The 17,353-nt window shown below is 37.3% G+C and overlaps 1 protein-coding gene across 1 annotated transcript in view; it reads left to right on the top strand.

Annotated features, from left to right (window-relative positions):
- The window catches only part of TTC33 (tetratricopeptide repeat domain 33), a 40,641-nt gene that overhangs the window by 19,191 nt on the left and 4,097 nt on the right, over window positions 1-17,353 (top strand). Inside the window, exons 3-4 of the mRNA XM_008526522.2 lie at window positions 12,440-12,521; window positions 14,189-14,320. Of these exons, the coding sequence (XP_008524744.1) occupies window positions 12,440-12,521; window positions 14,189-14,320 (214 nt within the window). The remainder of the gene's footprint in view (window positions 1-12,439; window positions 12,522-14,188; window positions 14,321-17,353) is intronic.

Here is a 17,353-nt window from a genome sequence, read left to right on the forward strand (position 1 = left end):
AAAATCAGAAATAGGTGTGAAATTATATTAAGTATTGTTGAGTGTCATGTGCTTTTTTCCTCCATTATCTGTTACGTATGAAACCTTTTCTAATGTTTTTCTGAGTTGTACCCTACATGGTCATGTGGATTTTAAACTATAATTAATTGCTGGATTTAATTTGCTAATCCTTTATTTAGGACTTTTATATTTATCTTATGGACTGAAAAGTCATCAGTGATTACTAGGATTCTCTTTTCTCCGATAGTGTATCTATCCTAGGACAAAAGTGTACTTTATCTTTATTGCTAGATCCTCCAAGTGTGCTGAAATGCATTAGGACTAGTAGGACTACATTTCTAATTGGGGTATTGAAAGCTTTGGATTCGGCAATGGTAGCTGTTTTCTGGTCAGGACCTTTTCCATATCATCCCAGTTCATCCCACAAAGGCTGTCGACCACTCCTCGTGTCCACCTTACTACTTCAGAAATGATTGATGTGGCTTAGGCGCTGTTGTGTTTCGGTGCTGCAGCTGCATATCCCTTGGCGAGCAAAATACCTTTTGCACTGTCTACATAGAGCTTTTAGTTTAAACAAATACGTAAATAAATGTGAAGTTTCAAATTGTTCTATGAATAAAAAATAACTGGATACCATGAGCCAGTATTCACCAGAATGATTTAGATAAAGAGTCAGAGAAGGCTTCTCGGAGGAAGCAAGAAGGCAAGTGATTGGGTTCATCCAGGTGAAGGGAAATTTCAGAGTCCTATTTATTGTTTTGCCTTTTGCATAGTTTGTAATTTTATCATGTATTTATCATTTAAATAAGGCAACTTGCTGTAGTCCTGCCTTTTTACTTATACATGTTTTTGTTTCATCCAAATTATGCCATGATACTAGAATCAATTTCCAGTGAGTTTTATTTTGTGACAACATTTGTGTATATGCTAAGTGAATGAACAATATAGGTGGTAAAATATTTTAAATGATCTCTATATCTGAAGTCGAAATTGGGAGATTAAAATTGTGGCTTTTTACTTGTTTCAGAAAATTCATTGTCTAGTGTTGCAAGGAGTAGAACAAGGTAATTGATTTCAGTAAAATAACATCTAAGGGATGTCCTGCACTAGGTAGAAGTTGGCATCATTGTTTTAATTTGCTTTGGAAAATGACCTTTATTCAGTGTGTGTACACTTGCACGTAATTTCAGAGCTCCTTCCTACTGTTTCCAGAGTGAATTGATCTGCCCTAAATTGTTTGCTCTCGTCTGTAATAAGTTAGAAACTTTTAAAGACATGTTTGTTCTTTTGTGTAAGTAAATAGTTTAAATTATTACTGAAAGGAGGCTTTATGACTTAAGCTAATCCTATATCCACATCATTTCGATAAGTGATAGCGACTAAAACTCAGAGCAATTTAGGATTTATTTTTAAAATATCTTTTCCTTTGCCTAGTAGAACGTTCTAGAACTTTAGTCTGAGCATCATCTCAAAACTTCTTCCTGATCCTGTTCTCCTTTCCTAAATATGACTGTCTTGAGAAGATATGCAATTAGGAAGTGTGTTTTCTCTCTTTTGTTGTTTTTGCTCCTTTTTTCTTTCTTTCTGAGCCTACATACAGGATATTAGGTTGCTTATGATGAATGCTCATTGTATGTAACTGTTCAATATTTTGTCCTTCCTTTCTTCAGAATGCTACTCCAAATTCTAGACAGAGAAGCTCAAAATAATTCAGAGACTTTTTTGTTTCTTTCAAGAATTTGACCTTTGTTTAAAAGGTGGAACCTGATCTACCTACATTGGAAATCACACAATTTTCAGTCAACTTAGCTCTATCTAAAAACTACTTTCAGTATTATTATAATATCTGTGTGAAAGCTCCCACAAAATCAAGGAAATAAACAAAACTTTTAATTTAAAACATTATATACTGAACCAAGGAAAGTCACTTCCAATAACAAAACCTAAAGTGAGCCAGAAAAGTTATTTCTATCATTAAACATTTTGGGACACAATTATTATAAATATTATTAGAAACACAATATAAAATAAAGTGAAAACTTTAAAGTTCTTGACAACATAGTTTTTTGTTTTTGAGTTTTTTTTGGTAAGGAAGATTGTCCCTGAGCTAACGTCTGTGCCAGTCTTCCTCTGTTTTGTATGTGGGATGCTGCCGCAGTGTGGCTTGATGAGTGGTCCATGCATGGGATCCGAACTTGTGAACCCTGGGCCACCAGAGTGCGCGAACTTAACCACTACGCCACCATGCTGGCCCCTTGACGGCATAGTTTTTAATAAGGAGATAAAATGATGAATCTTAGTATTAGCTACTGATTTGCTAAAAATATAGCTGTATAGGAATGACCTTTAAATTTGTTTTGATATTTCCACATAAGCACATAAAATTGTGTGATAGAAGTCTTTCATGATATTAGTGGAAAGTGATAATCATTTGTGATTGGTTACATTTCATTTGATGTAGACAAAAATGCTATAACATTTCTTCTTAAATATAGTCAGTCTTTATTCATGGATTCTGTATTTGTGAGTTCACCTACTCACTAAAATGTATTTGTAATCCCAAAATCAATACTCATGGTGCTTTCACAATCTTTAGCAGACATGTACAAAGCTGCAAAAAGTCTGAGTTGCCTGATGTGTATGTGCCCTGCTGAGTCAAAGAAGGTGATGCTCTGCCTTCTTGTTTTGGCTCTCATTCTGTAAACAAGCATCCTTTTTGTGGTCTATTTAGTGTTATGTTTTCCACATTTTTTTGCTTTTTCTTGGTGATTTTGCTATTTAAAATGCCCCCTAGGTGTAGTGCAGAAGTGCTGTGTAGTGTTCCTGAGCACAAGAAAGATGATGTGCCTTACAGAGAAGATACATGTGTTAGATAAGCTTTGTCCAGCCATGAGTTACAGTGCTGTTGGCCACAAGCTTAATGTTTGTGAACCAGCAATGTATATTAAATGAGATGTCTTTAAAAAGAAACACACATATAACAAGGTTATCTATTAATCAGTTGATAGAAATGTTGTGACCCGAGGTTTGAAGGAACTTAACCCTGTATTTCCCCTAGGAGCTATGATTCAGTATTTGCTAATTCAGTTTTTATGGTGATTTTATAGAACATAACTACTGGGAATGAGAACCAACTATATCTAGAATAAAGCTTTTGAGTTTAGTAGTGTTTTAATGTATGCAACTTTTCTTTTTATCAAGGATTTAAATAATCAGGACAAGTAATTAAAGTTTACTCTAAAACTATGTAAAATCTAAAAGTCTCTCTGATTCAGCAAAGATAAAATTGTGTTCCATATGATTTGACCTTGGTTTTATATTCTGCTCTCCTCACCCAAATAAGCTTAGTTTCTTATATCTTTTTCTTACAATTTTTTTATTCTTTTTATATAAGACTAATTTCTTATATCTTTTTTTACTCACTGAACATTTACTTAGTGGTTTTGTTAGGCACTGATGCCACAAGGAAAATATTAGATAGGCATCTTTTGCGGGTTATACATAGAGGGAAACTGTTTTGATATGGAGTAAAGAGTACTGTTTTAAAGAGTTCATTGGTTGATATAAAAGAAAGGCATTTAACTAAATGGAGGAATAGAATTATAGAGTGTTTGAGAAGACTTTTCGGGAGAGCTGGTATCAGAGCAGAGTCATGAAGAGAAATGGGAATTAGCAGAAGAACAATGTTCCAGCCATAGGAATCTGGATGCGCAAAGCCAAGAGGAAGCCAGAAGAAATCTCTCCCCTTGGAGTATCAAAAATAGTTCAGTAGAACTGGAAGGAGCATAATGTACAATGTCAGGTGGAAGAAATGTCTAGAGGTGAGTGGAGACTTTGACGCAGAGAGCATGTCTGGGGTCTGTTGAATGCCTTGCTAAATTTAAGAGGCCTGAACTTCAGTGTCCTGAAGGTAGCTCAGTAAGGTGAACTTATCAAAATTGTGTTCTGGAAAAATCTTTCTGACATAAAATAGAAAACGGATTGGAGTCAGGCAAGACTGGTCTCAGGAAGACGGATTAATTGAATTTTTTATAATCCCGGCGAGGAAGACTGAGGACCTAAACTAAGTAGTAGCAATGACAATGGGTTAAAGAAATGAATTAGAGAATTGATGATTAATGTGACTTCGGGCAGGGAAAAGTGTAGTCAAGAATGTCTTCAGAATTCTGTCTTAATGACTTGGTGGTGCTGTTCTCTAAGCCAGGGATATAAAGGTGGAGTAAGTTTGGAGTAGATAGTGATGAGTTCAGTTTGCACTTGTTGTGTTTGACATATGTGTCAACCCTCTCTTGACCTTATATTCCTGCCCAGTTATCTTCTCATTTCTCTCTTTGGTATTAACAGAAAAACTTCCCAAATGAGTTGTCAGCATTCATTGTCTTCACTTCCTTGCTTCCAGTTCGCTCTTCAGTCTGGTTTCCGTTCCCACAATTTCAAGAATACTGTTTTGCTCAGTGTCACCAATGACCTACATGTTACTAGATCTCTCTGAGGTATTCGGTACAACTCATCACTCTCTCGATCACAGACTTCTCTCTTCTTTTCTATGAAATTACACACACTCCTGAATTTCCTCCTTCTTCTCTTTCTCTGCTTCTCAGTCATCTTTGCTGGTCCTTCTCTGCTTGACCTCGAATTTGGAAAACCCCAGTCCTGGTATCTTTTCTCGTTCTCATCTGCTCTCTCTCTGTATGTGGTCTTACCCAGTCCCATGGTTTGTTTAATTTATTCTTAAAATTTTTAAGGAAAACAGAAAGGCAATAATATATGCTCATGATTTCAAAAAGAAAATGTAGTAATAACAAAGGATGTACGGTGAGAAATCAGCCTTGCCCTCATTCCTGTGCCCTGGTCTATCAGCTCACTTTCCCACAGGCAGCCACAGTCCCCAGTTTCTTGAGGTCCTGCCAAAGATAGTCTTTAGATTTATAAGCATGTGGGTCTATATATCTTTTAAAACTTTGTAAATGGTAGCATTCTAAATATATGTACCATTCTCTCCCTTTCCTCTTTTTTACTTAATATATCTTAGAGATCATATTATGTATAGACTTGCCTTTTGTTTTTCCTAATGGCGCTATAGCAGATCTCTTACTATCTAGACTCTTATTATCTAAAATCAGGAACCAGAAACATTTGGATATGAAGGGATACTTGTATTTCATTGTGTCCTGTATTAAAATGTATTTAACTCCCCCTCTTTTGAGAAAGGATGTTTTCATCTTCAATTTTTACATATGATACAGTGAATATCCTTTCAGAGATATAAGTGTGTGCTCATACAAGTCAGTCCAAAAGAAAGATTTATAGAAATGGAATTGCTGGGTCAAACTGGATGTGCATTTGAAAAAACATTTTATTTTTTTCCCATTTTTCTTTAGAGTGAACTGTTACTAGAAACAGGTGGGTTTTAAAGGTTATGTGCGAGTATGTGTATATAGATGCATAATGCAGGTATAAAGATAGGGAACACGCATATAACTTTCCGTTAAAAACTGTTTTCTGGGGGCTGGCCTGGTGGCGCAGCAAAGTTCACACGTTCCGCTTCCATGGCCTGGAGTTTGCCGGTTCGGATCCCCGGTGCAGACTTATGCACCGCTTGTCAAGCTGTGCTGTGGCAGGTGTCCCACATATGAAAGAAGATGGGCGCAGATGTTAGTTCAGGGCCAGTCTTCCTCAGCAAAAAGGGGAAGATTGGTGGCAGATGTTAGCTCAGGGCTAATCTTCCTCAAAAGAAGAAGAAACTGTTTTGTGGACCAGCGTGGTGGCCTAGTGATTAAGTTTGGCATACTGTGCTTCAGCAGCCTGGGTTCAGTTCCTGGGTGCAGACCTACACCACTCATCAGTGGTGATGCTGTGGTGGTGGCTCACATACAAAAAAAGAGGAAGATTGGCGACAGATGTTAGTTCAGGGTGAATCTTCCTCAGTAAAGAAAAAAAAAGAAAAAACAGTTTTCTTTTTATTATGAAAATTTTCAAACATACAGAGAAGTTGAATGATTATACAGTGAACAACTCTTTACCCACCACTCAGATTCAGCAATTGTTATCTTGCCATATTTGCTTTATCTGCTATGTTTTATTAACCATTTGATAAGTCATAGACATCATAAAAGCCCACCCCTGAAAACTTTGATAGGAATTTTCTATCAATAAGGACCTTTTCCTATATAACCATAATATAATTAGCACATAAGACAACAATAATTTCCTGGTATATTCTAGTATCTCATACGTATTTAGTTTTGCAGTTGTCCATAAAATGTTTTTTGTAGCTGTTTTTCTGCTGAAGATCCAAACAAGGCTCATACATTGTTATTGGTTATTATGTGTTTTTAGTCTCTTTTAATTTAGAGCAGGTTCTACAAACTACAATTAGCTGACCAAATCTGGTCTGCCATGTATTTTGGTAAATAAAGTTTTGTTGGAACACAGACCCACTCGTTTGTATTGCGTCTTTCACACTACAGCAGCAGACTTGAATGGTTAGAACAGAGACCATCTGGCCTCCAAAATCTAAAATATTTTCTATTTGACCCTTTACAGAAAAAGGTTGTGGACTCCATATTTAGAGCTTTGGAACAATTCTCTCACCTTTTACATTTTTTCCCATGGCGTTGATTTTTAGAATTGACCTAACAAATTGTTTTGTAGACTGTCTCACACGCTGGATTTGCCTGATTTTTTCCCTCTGGATCATTTAATTTTTTCCTCAACCTTGTATTTTCTGAAAACTGGAAGTTAGATCTGGCAGCTTCAATTCATGTTCAGTTGTTTTCTTGTTGCTAGAATAGTCATGGTGGTGTTTACTTTCTATGGCATCACATCATGATGTATATATCTGGGTACCCTTTAGTGATGCTGAGATAATTTACAGCATTCACGTGGAGTATCAGCCTTATCCTCCTTTTCACAGTTCTGCATCAGTCTTTTCCCTGATAGCTTTAGCATCCACTGCCTAGATCCATTATTTGATAAATGATGATTTTTTAAATTCTAATATTACGCCTGCATATTTATTAGCTTCTTTCCTTCTATGAAGAACTTTCCCTCTTCAGCATTTGTTTAGGCATTTATTTTTATTTCAAAATTTTGAAGAAAAAAAGTCCTGTATTTGTCCTTCACAAAGGTTTTGAAAATAGTGTTCATGTACGCGTTCTCTTGTTTACATAGTTTAAAATAAAAGTAATTGTTCATTTGAAGTCATGCTTTTGAGTGTGTGTCTGTGTGTGCATGCAGTTTGAAGACAAGATCGAGGAGAGAGGACACCAGAGGCTGCTGCTTTGCGTTTCATTGAAAGGTCTTTTCCCCCTTTTCTGTAAGACTAAAAACAAAAATTTAAAATTATAATTCTAATTGTTAAACATGTATACTAGTGTCTAGATGAACAAACAGTCTGAATATGATTTGTATTTTAGATACAATCTTATATTGAAAGAATATTGGTGTCATTTGAATTTTTGGTTAGCGTAGAGATGGCTAGTTGTAATAACTAAACCAATTGGAAACTGAAATCATCTTCCTTGTAAAGCTGGCAGGTCATATTAATAGAAAGTCTGAAAATGAGTAATATAGACAAGTAAATATAATATTTATTTCTTCCCTCATTGGCTTTTTTTCTTAAAGGAATCAATGGGAATGATATCTTTTCTAAGGTGATCTCATTTCCAGTCAGTTTTACATTAAATGTAATATGTGTATATGTTTGACCTCCAAAACACAATTTTTCTTCAACAATTATTATTCACGGCCCACTTCCTTCCAAAAGAGAATTGTAATGGCCAAAGGGTAATGTTTTTTTAGCTTCATTGAAATATAATTGAGATATAACATTGTGTAAATTTAAGGTGTACAACATGGTGATTTGATACACTTACATATTGTGAAATGATTACCACAATAAGATTAGTTAACTCAGCCATCACCTCACATAGTTACTTTTTCTTGTGGTGAAAACATTTAAGATTTACTCTTTTAGCAACTTTCAAGTATATAATACGATATGTAATAAACATGCTGTACATTAAATCCCCAGAACTTACTCATCCTATAATGGAAGTTTGTACCAAAGTGTAATTTTTTATGTCTAACAATAGAGGATTCATTTGAAAGAATTTTGCTTTGGAATAGCAGTAATCAGTCTTTAAACATTATACTGGAGAGAGAAGCATTTGATGACTTAAAGACGTAAGAAAAATGTTTCGCGTGTGTGTCATATACATTGAAATAAACTGGAAGAAATATTCTAGTAAATGTTAACTATCTTAACTATGGTTATCATCTTCGGGTGGTGAAATTATGAGCATCTGTAATTTCTTTGCGTGTGTGTGTGTGCATGCCTGCTTTCCTCTATTTTCTGATTCTTCTCTATTTGTATACCCAGGAAACAATTTTTCATATCAAAACAATTGTCCTTTACTCAGGTACATAACACAAGGAAGACCTGATTTAAGAATATTTTAGTGTTTAAAAAAAAATTGAATACCCAGTACAAGCGCACAGCGGGTTTTAGTGTCTGGCATAGATTGCAGTCTTCGGCTGCTTGGTAGCTGTACACACACAGATCAAAGAAGCAGGAGGTCTGCTGGAAGCTGCACAGCCTGCCTTCCTCCTCCCCGTCTCTCCTCTCCACAAGCTGCGGTTTTTATCCCGTGAAGAGTCCACCAGGAAAGTTCACACTTTCTCATTCCTTCTCTGTAGGTTCCTTTTCATCTTCTCCTTTGCTAACTTGTGTACTAGGTGAGGTCCTCACATCTTTTCTCTACCGTCCTTCTTTGTAAAAAGTGCGTTTTGCCTAAAGGAAGCTACTTTATCTGGGGGGGCTAGGAAAGGAAGGATTGTAAGAGTGGGACCCTTAGGGGGTTAACATAGGAGTCCAAGCAGTATGACCTGATAGGTGGTAATCCTGCAGAAGCAGCTAGTTAATTAGTTCTGTATAGTTGATGGTATTTTAATTGAGTAATTGGAATTCATAAATAAGGAATTTTAATTGTAGCTGAAAAAGGAGCCTTCAGTAGCTTAGTTTAAAGTGCGTTGGGCAGGTTCTAAGCTGACATTCACATGTGAATTACCTAAAAATAACTGTGAGCCTCAGATTTCCATTCAGCGTAACTGGGACTAACAGTGGGACACAGTGGCTTAAGCATCGTGTGTCTACCACCTGCTAAGCACGGAGTTTGTATGAAGAATTGTGTGCCAGCCACTCAAGCTTCTGCAGGCCAGGCTAACGGCATAGCCTGAGACTGGGCAGAAGCGCCCAAGCACATGGAAAGCAGAGCAAGTCCTAGAGCATTTTGAAGGGGTCTTAGGGAGATGGAAGGAGAGCACTGACAGACAGCACCAGTGAGACTGCACGTCTCCACCATTACCTCCTGCTTTTGGGACTCTGGCTCTATACAGGTGCTCGAGTTTGGCAGAATCCTCGATAGAGAAATCATTTCCAGTTAGTGAAACTCTGAGAGATTTGATTTGTGATATCAGAGTATTGCTGATGCAGGCAGAGGCTGGGAAAAATACAGCATCACAGTAGCGCATCATTTAAAACTGAGGTGAATCATGGTTACACTGCTCAAATCAGTGGTAGTTCCTAAAATTCAAGTAGTCTTTTACCCAGAGTTAAACACAGTGTTCAAACAGTTATCTCCTCAGGACTCAGCAGGCCCCTGTGAGAGAAGAAGATATTGACGGTGGTCCAGACAGTCATTCTGGTGGCCGTCTCTGCGTATTCAGATGTGGTTTGCCTGGAAACAAAGACTGCCAGCCTTTGGGGCGTGATCTTCAGCTTTTAGTTGTATCCATAGCCCATTACTACAAAATAACAATAGCCACTGCTACAACCTATTTGGCAGTTAAGGCAGGCTTCGTAAAGTGCACGGCCGGCTGGCTCAGCCTCACCCCTGCTGCTGGCCATGGGAGTGGCACTGTGGCAAACTTACTCCAACGTGGCTGTAGCCCATTTGCCATTTGCTGAGATGGCATAAGACCCTGGAAATGGTTACCCTTTTGTATTACGTGCTAGTAAAGGAACTCTATAGCAAGGTGAAAACAGAGAGTGTGTACTTTTTTATGTTCTTCAACTTTATATTTTCCACCAAATTCTGCCTTTATTTCTTTAGTTCTCTGCTCCCTGCTAATAATAATCAGTGCAGAGAGCCCACATTTTCATTGTTATGTTTAGTTTGGATCTTCACATGTTAGGTAGGAAATTATTTACAAGAACACATACAGAGGAAATGAAGGGTCTGGAAAATAGGTAACAAGAAGTGATTCAAGAGAAGATAGCACAAGATAGGGCTTGGTATAGTATGAGAGATGTTAGTGGTTTACACCCCTGGTTTTTATTAGCGTTACCTGGGGAACTTTTAAGAAATACAGATGCCTAGGCCCTACTCTGAGAATTTCTATTTTAATTGATCTGAGGCAGGGACCAGTGTGTGTGTGTGGGTATTTTTTCCCCTCCACTATCTTCGTAGATCATTCTATGTGTAGCTAGGAATGAAAACTGGTAGATTAGTTTTTCTCTGTTTAGCTCTAGAAAGCAGAACTAGTAGCATTAGGGGAAAGGTACAGAATAGAAAGTTCCAGCTCATTATAATGAAGAATGTTCTGGTAATTAGAACTTTCATCTAGAAATATTCATGTGTACATGAATTAGCCACTTGTGAAGGATGCTGTGAAGATGACTACTTTGGATAACATGTAGGATTTAATCGTTCCTTAATTTAATTTAATTTTTTAAAAACTTTTTATTGATTATGATAGTTTACAACCTTGTGAAATTTCAGTTGCACATTATTGTCAGTCATGTTGTGGGTGCACCACTTCACCCTTTGTGCCCTCCCCCTACCCCCCTTTCCCCTGGTAACCACCAATCAGTTCTCTTTGTCTATATGTTAACTTCCACCTATGAGTGGAGTCATACAGAGTTCATCTTTCTCTATCTGGCTTATTTCACTTAACATAATACCCTCAAGGTCCATCCATGTTGTTGTGAATGGGACGGTTTTATCCTTTTTTATGGCTGAGTAGTATTCCATTGTGTATATATATACACACCATATCTTCTTTATCCAATCATCAGTTGATGGGCACTTAGGTTGCTTCCACATCTTGGCTATTGTAAATAATGCTGCAGTGAACATAGGTGTGCATGGGACTTTTGGAATTGATGATTTCAAGTTATTTGGATAGATACCCAGTAGTGGGATGGCTGGGTCATAAGGTATTTCTATTTTTCATTTTTTGAGAAATCTTCATACTGTTTTCCATAGTGGCTGCACCAGTTTGCATTCCCACCAACAGTGTATGAGGGTTCCTTTTTCTCCACAATCTTAATTTTATTTTAAAAAAAGAAAGCGGGTTGCTGTGTTTCTGTAGATTTGGTGTGGAGTGTGCTGAGATCAGTTTGGAGCATAGTGAGTTTGAGGTCTCTGTGGGACATCTCGGTGGAGAAGTTAGTTGACTGTCTGGCTCTGGAGCTCAAAGGAGAGACCTGACTGGGTAAAGGGTGAAAAGTGTGGTTTCCCAGAAACCACATTGTAAGCGGAATAAATAGAAGTAGAATCGAGAGTTCCACTGAAAAGATGGTAGGGGAAATCACCATCTCCATACTATTTGTCATTCTTGACCCATTTCTTACTTTAAAAAAAAATTTTTTTTTTTGAGGAAGATTAGCTCTGAGCTAACATCTGCCACCAATCCTCTTCTTTTTTACTGAGGAAGACTGGCCCTGAGCTAACGTTGGTGACCATCTTCCTCTACTTTATGGGTGAGACGCCTGCCACAGCATGACTTGCCCAGTGGTGTATAGGTCCACACCTGGGAACTGAACTAGTGAACCCCAGGCTGCCAAAGCAGAATGTGCAAATTTAACCGCTGCACCACTGGGTCGACCCCTGACCCATTTCTTATAAACTTACTATGTATTAATAGTGATGAACAAGACATGGTCCCTGTGCTCATAGAGCTTATAGACAAGGAAACTGAAAACTGAAGAATCTTTACAAAATTGCGTGGCAACTTCTTCAACTGTCATGTGTCAGGTAGAGTGCTGCAGTAGAGCCCAGGGTTGCACCTGGCTTGTAAATTCCTCAGGAACGTCCTCTATGGTACATCTAAAACGAGTGACAACATATGCAGACATTGGGGTTAATGAAAAAAAGAAAGATCCTGGTGTTGATTTCTCAACCCAGAAAATAAAATCTTGGAGAAAGTTTTCCAAGATCTCTTTTATTTATATTTTGCTTTTTTCTCTTTTGCTGTCCCTTCCCTTCATCTCTTAAATTTTCCTGCTTTCGTAACGTCAATACATATTACCAGTTCTTGAATAGAGATATTTTGTGATAAGCACTTATTCCTTAGTATCTGATTTTTAGATTTGGTCATGTATTCTCAAGGACTCATTGAAAATATGGTATTAATGTAACTTTAACGACCACAGATACCGAGAGGCGATTCAGAAATGGGATGAAGCGCTCCAGTTCACCCCGAATGATGCCGCCCTGTACGAGATGAAGTCACAGGTAACGATTGTGAGGAATTTCCCTTTCATTATGAAGCTGTGCTATGTTTGTGTGGTGAGCCAAAATAGTGTTTTCTTTTTCAAAGACAGTTTATTTGGGGGAAAAATGTTGCCATGTTATTTATGGCTCTTCCTCATGCATCAAATTAGAAATTCATTTACCTTTACAATGAAGTTAACTGTTATTTCAGCCTAACTGTGGTAAGATATGAGCAGATGGATATCTGTAAAGAAGTCACTGGTGATCTCTTAAATAAATGGAGTGTGTTTGCTTTTCTTGGGAATTATTTGTAGTGGATTTAGCAATAACTTAATTTCTTTAGAATGAGGATGAATTGGATTCTGGATGATGACATTTCCCTAAAAATGGCCTAATCCTTAGCAAAAGGTCAGAATAGACTCAATTTATTAGTAGTTTAAACATAACATTTGTCCTTAAAAATACATTTCTAATATTTTGTGTGAAAGTTCACAGAGAAAACCTGCAAGCACTTGGGTTAGGTTAGCCACGAGACTTAAAATCTCAAACAGCATTAAACGTATTTTTGGCAGGGAATAGTTGGAATTTAGCCTTGATCTACACACCTAACAGACAGCTTTCAGATGATGATCTCAAGCATAGGGCACATCTTTTATCAGCTTTGATTTTAGCTCATCTGGGAAAAACCTAAATAATTTATGTCTACGAAATGAAGTGCTATGAGGACCTTCATTTGGATAAGACTTTAATTTTCAATCTTGAATATATATGTATATATTAACGGCAGGATGGGGCCGGCCCCGTGGCTGAGTGGTTAAGTTCGTGTGCTCCACTTCTGGGGCCCAGGGTTTCACTGGTTTGGATCCTGGGCCTGGACATGGCACCGCTCATCAGGCCATGTTGAGGTGGCATCTCACATGCCACAACTAGAAGGACTCACAACTAAAATGTGCAACTATGTACTGGGGGAGTTTGGGGAGAAAAACAAAAAAGAAGATTGGCAACAGTTGTTAGCTCAGGATTTGTAGAAGGCAGGATTTGTAGCTAACTGTATGAACCGAGTTGTTTAATTTGGAGCCTGATCATGATGGTTATATCACAAATCTTGTGAAATACAAATTGTTCCAAAGATTATAGATAAAATCCAACCCTTTCCTATAATTAAAATTCTACAACTTTCTGACTTTTCTGGTTCGTAGGGTTTGAAAAACCCTGTTGTGGGGAGGCCTGTGGAGCGTAGAAATGATTTTTATAGCAGGAAGATGTTCACTGGGGACAGGATGGGTGGTTGAACAAATTTAAATTTACCTAGTTTAACAGCTAGACCTGGGGTTCCCTAAAAACCGCATTGTAAGTAGAATAAACAGAAGTGAAACTGAGAGTTCAAATAGCTCTGAGCCATCATGGCTAGAATATGACCGCTTGGTTTGGACCAGATGGACAATAGACTTCAATACTAGAAAGGGAATAGTTTATACTTTCATAGTTACTTCAAGAGTAGAAAGAAGAATATAATTCCTGACTCTGAAAGGCAGAGGAGAGGGCTCAAAACCACTGAAATGCTATGTTTACCAGACTAAAAATATGTTTTTCAAAATGAAAAGCATTGCTTACGTATGATTATCCATTAGTAGTTTGCTAGTGTATGAATATTACCGACAGGTTTTTTTTCATCCTTTTGGCTCTAGGTCCTGATGTCTCTTCACGAAATGTTCCCAGCAGTCCATGCAGCAGAAATGGCTGTCCAGAGAAATCCACACTCATGGGAGTCTTGGCAGACTTTGGGACGAGCTCAGCTTGGCTTAGGAGAGATAGTCTTGGTAAGGAAGTCAGATTATCGTAATACTGAAATTTTATTTTGGCATGCTTTTGATCAACTGAACCAAAAAGTAAGTAGTCATTTATCAAATCTATGCAAAAATAAATAGCAGATTACCTCTTAAAGATATTAGCTCATAAACACAGATCAAAGTAATTACCAAACATCTTTTTCCATTATAAACACCATTATATCAGGGTCAGAATATTTTTCAGGTATTTAGCATCATGAAAGTTAAAAAAAATTTAACATGAAACGTTGGCATTTGGTAAACTTTATTTAGATATAAAATAAGGAATTTCTAGGTTAGTTCTTTGCATCGTTAAATTTACCACATTATAAAGTGATATAAGTATCACCATGGAGACAAAACCAGTAAAAGATTATGTTAGGGAAGGAAAAAGTAGGCTGGGAGAGTGATGGTGATAAATCTTTAGACTGAGAAGTTGCTGGCTTAGTGAGGAGAAAATGGGGAATGGTAGAAGCTTTTGAAAATGAAATACTCATGTAAAGTTTCCTGTAAACTGGTGCTTAATGCCTTTCTCAACTTGCCTGGACTATACCTTGTAGGTAGCAAAGGCTAGATGGGTGAGAGGTGGCTGTGGGGACTGTCCTATTTTTGTTTTTGTTTTGACTGGGCTATATATACCCGACAGCTAATTTCCTAAAGCATGTTTGCAAATCTAATATAGTGGTGCCAAATTTCCTCTTTGTCATTAAGTAAATTAAGACTTTTCATGCTTTTTTTTTTTTTTATGATAACTTTATTGTATTTTCTGGGTATACAAGGTAAACACAATCAGCATAGAATCTTTAAAATAAGCAGATAAACAAAATGCCAAAACATCCCTCAAAATCCTGATTACATAGTTATGTAATTTCTTCTTGTTTACCTAAAATTTTGGCGTGAACTTCTTTTCCTATTACTAAATATTTTGCTGTAACATTGAAAATATCACTGTAGTATCGGGATAGCACCAATTGCATAATCAACACTATACTTTTGAAAGTATACCTTTTCTTTCTTTTCTTTTGCTACTATAAACAGTGCTATGAAGAACATCAATACAGGTGAATAATCACATCTTCCGGTCACTTTTTTCATTCTTGGACCACTCATAAATCTTATGGCATCTCACTTCTCAACAGCACTCAGAGCTGGTGACCATTCCCCCAGAAACACTCTCTCCTTCCTTTTGATGGCTCAGGATACTAATGTCTTTTCTTTTTTAATGACTGCTCCTTTTCTCTTTTGTAGCTCTAGCCTCCTCCACGAAATATTAAATGTTAGAATTCCTCTCACTCTTCTCATTTTAAATTTTCTCCTAAAGCCTTCTTATGCACACCCATATGCTTTTTTTTTTTTTTTTTAGTTAATGTTATGATAGATTACAACCTTGTGAGATTTCAGTTGTACATTTTTGTTAGTCATGTTGTGGGTACACCACTTCCCCCTTTGTGCCCTCCCCCCACCCCCCCTTTTCCCTGGTAACCACTGATCTGATCTCCTTATCAATATACTAACTTCCACCTATGAGTGGAGTCACATAGAGTTCGTCTTTCTCTGACTGGCTTATTTCGCTTAACATAATACCCTCGAGGTCCATCCACGTTGTTGTGAATGGGCCAATTTTGTCTTTTTTTATGGCTGAGTAGTATTCCATTGTGTATATATACCACATCTTCTTTGTCCAATCATCAGTTTCTGGGCATGTAGGCTGGTTCCACGTCTTGGCTATTGTAAATAATGCTGCGATGAACATAGGGGTGCAACGGACTCTTGAGATTTCTGATATCAGGTTCTTAGGATAGATACCCAGTAATGGGATGGCTGGGTCATAGGGTATTTCTATTTTTAACTTTTTGAGAAATCTCCATACTGTTTTCCATAGTGGCTGTACCAGTTTGCATTCCCACCAACAGTGTATGAGGGTTCCTTTTTCTCCACAACCTCTCCAACATTTGTCGCTCTTGGTTTTGGATGTTTTTGCCAATCTAACGGGTGTAAGGTGATATCTTAGTGTAGTTTTGATTTGCATTTCCCTGATGATTAGCGATGATGAACATCTTTTCATGTGTCTATTGGCCATATTCATATCTTCTTTTGAGAAATGCCTGTTCATGTCCTCTGCCCATTTTTTGATCGGGTTGTTTGTTTTTTTGTTGTTAAGCAGTGTGAGTTCTTTGTATATTATGGAGATTAACCCTTTGTCGGATAAGTGGCTTGTAAATATTTTTTCCCAATTAGTGAGCTGTTTTTTTGTTTCAATCCTGTTTTCCCTTGCCTTGAAGAAGCTCTTTAGTCTGATGAAGTCCCATTTGTTTATTCTTTCTATTGTTTCCCTCAATTGAGGAGTTATAGTGTCCAAAAAGATTCTTTTGAAACTGATGTCAAAGAGTGTACTGCCTATATTCTCTTCCAAAAGACTTATTGTCTCAGGCCTAATCTTTAGGTCTTTGATCCATTTTGAGTTTATTTTGGTGTGTGGTGAAAAAGAATGGTCAATTTTCAATCTTTTGCATGTGGCTGTCCAGTTTTCCCAGCACCATTTGTTGAAGAGACTTTCTTTTCTCCATTGTAGACCCTCTGCTCCTTTGTCGAAGATTAGCTGTCCATAGATGTGTGGACTTTTCATGCTTTTATTGGCCTTTTACGGTAAAAAGAAAGCAAACAAAAAAAAATTTAAGTTTCTTTAAAGGCTAAAATTATTCATAAGCCCTGAATTTGACTTTACTAGAAATGGCTTTAGTAAGTTGTGGGTAGCTTAGATTTTTCTGGTACTCTTGTAAATGTTTCATTTTTTTCTGTTTACAAAAAAACAGATGTTTGTCATATTCTCAGAAATAAGAAGTAAGGGATTTTGATGAGAAAATTGATGGGAGTAAAAAAACTTAAAAGTAATAATCTAGGGGGCTAGCCTGGTGGCGTAGTGGTTAAGTTTGTGCATTCTGCTTTGGTGGTGTGGGGTTTGTGGTTCGGATCCTGGCCGTGGACCTACACACTGCTAAACAAGCCGTGCTGTGGAGGCATCCC

This window comes from Equus przewalskii, chromosome 20 (genome assembly GCF_037783145.1).
Source record: "Equus przewalskii isolate Varuska chromosome 20, EquPr2, whole genome shotgun sequence".
In the NCBI taxonomy this organism is placed as follows: domain Eukaryota; kingdom Metazoa; phylum Chordata; class Mammalia; order Perissodactyla; family Equidae; genus Equus; species Equus przewalskii.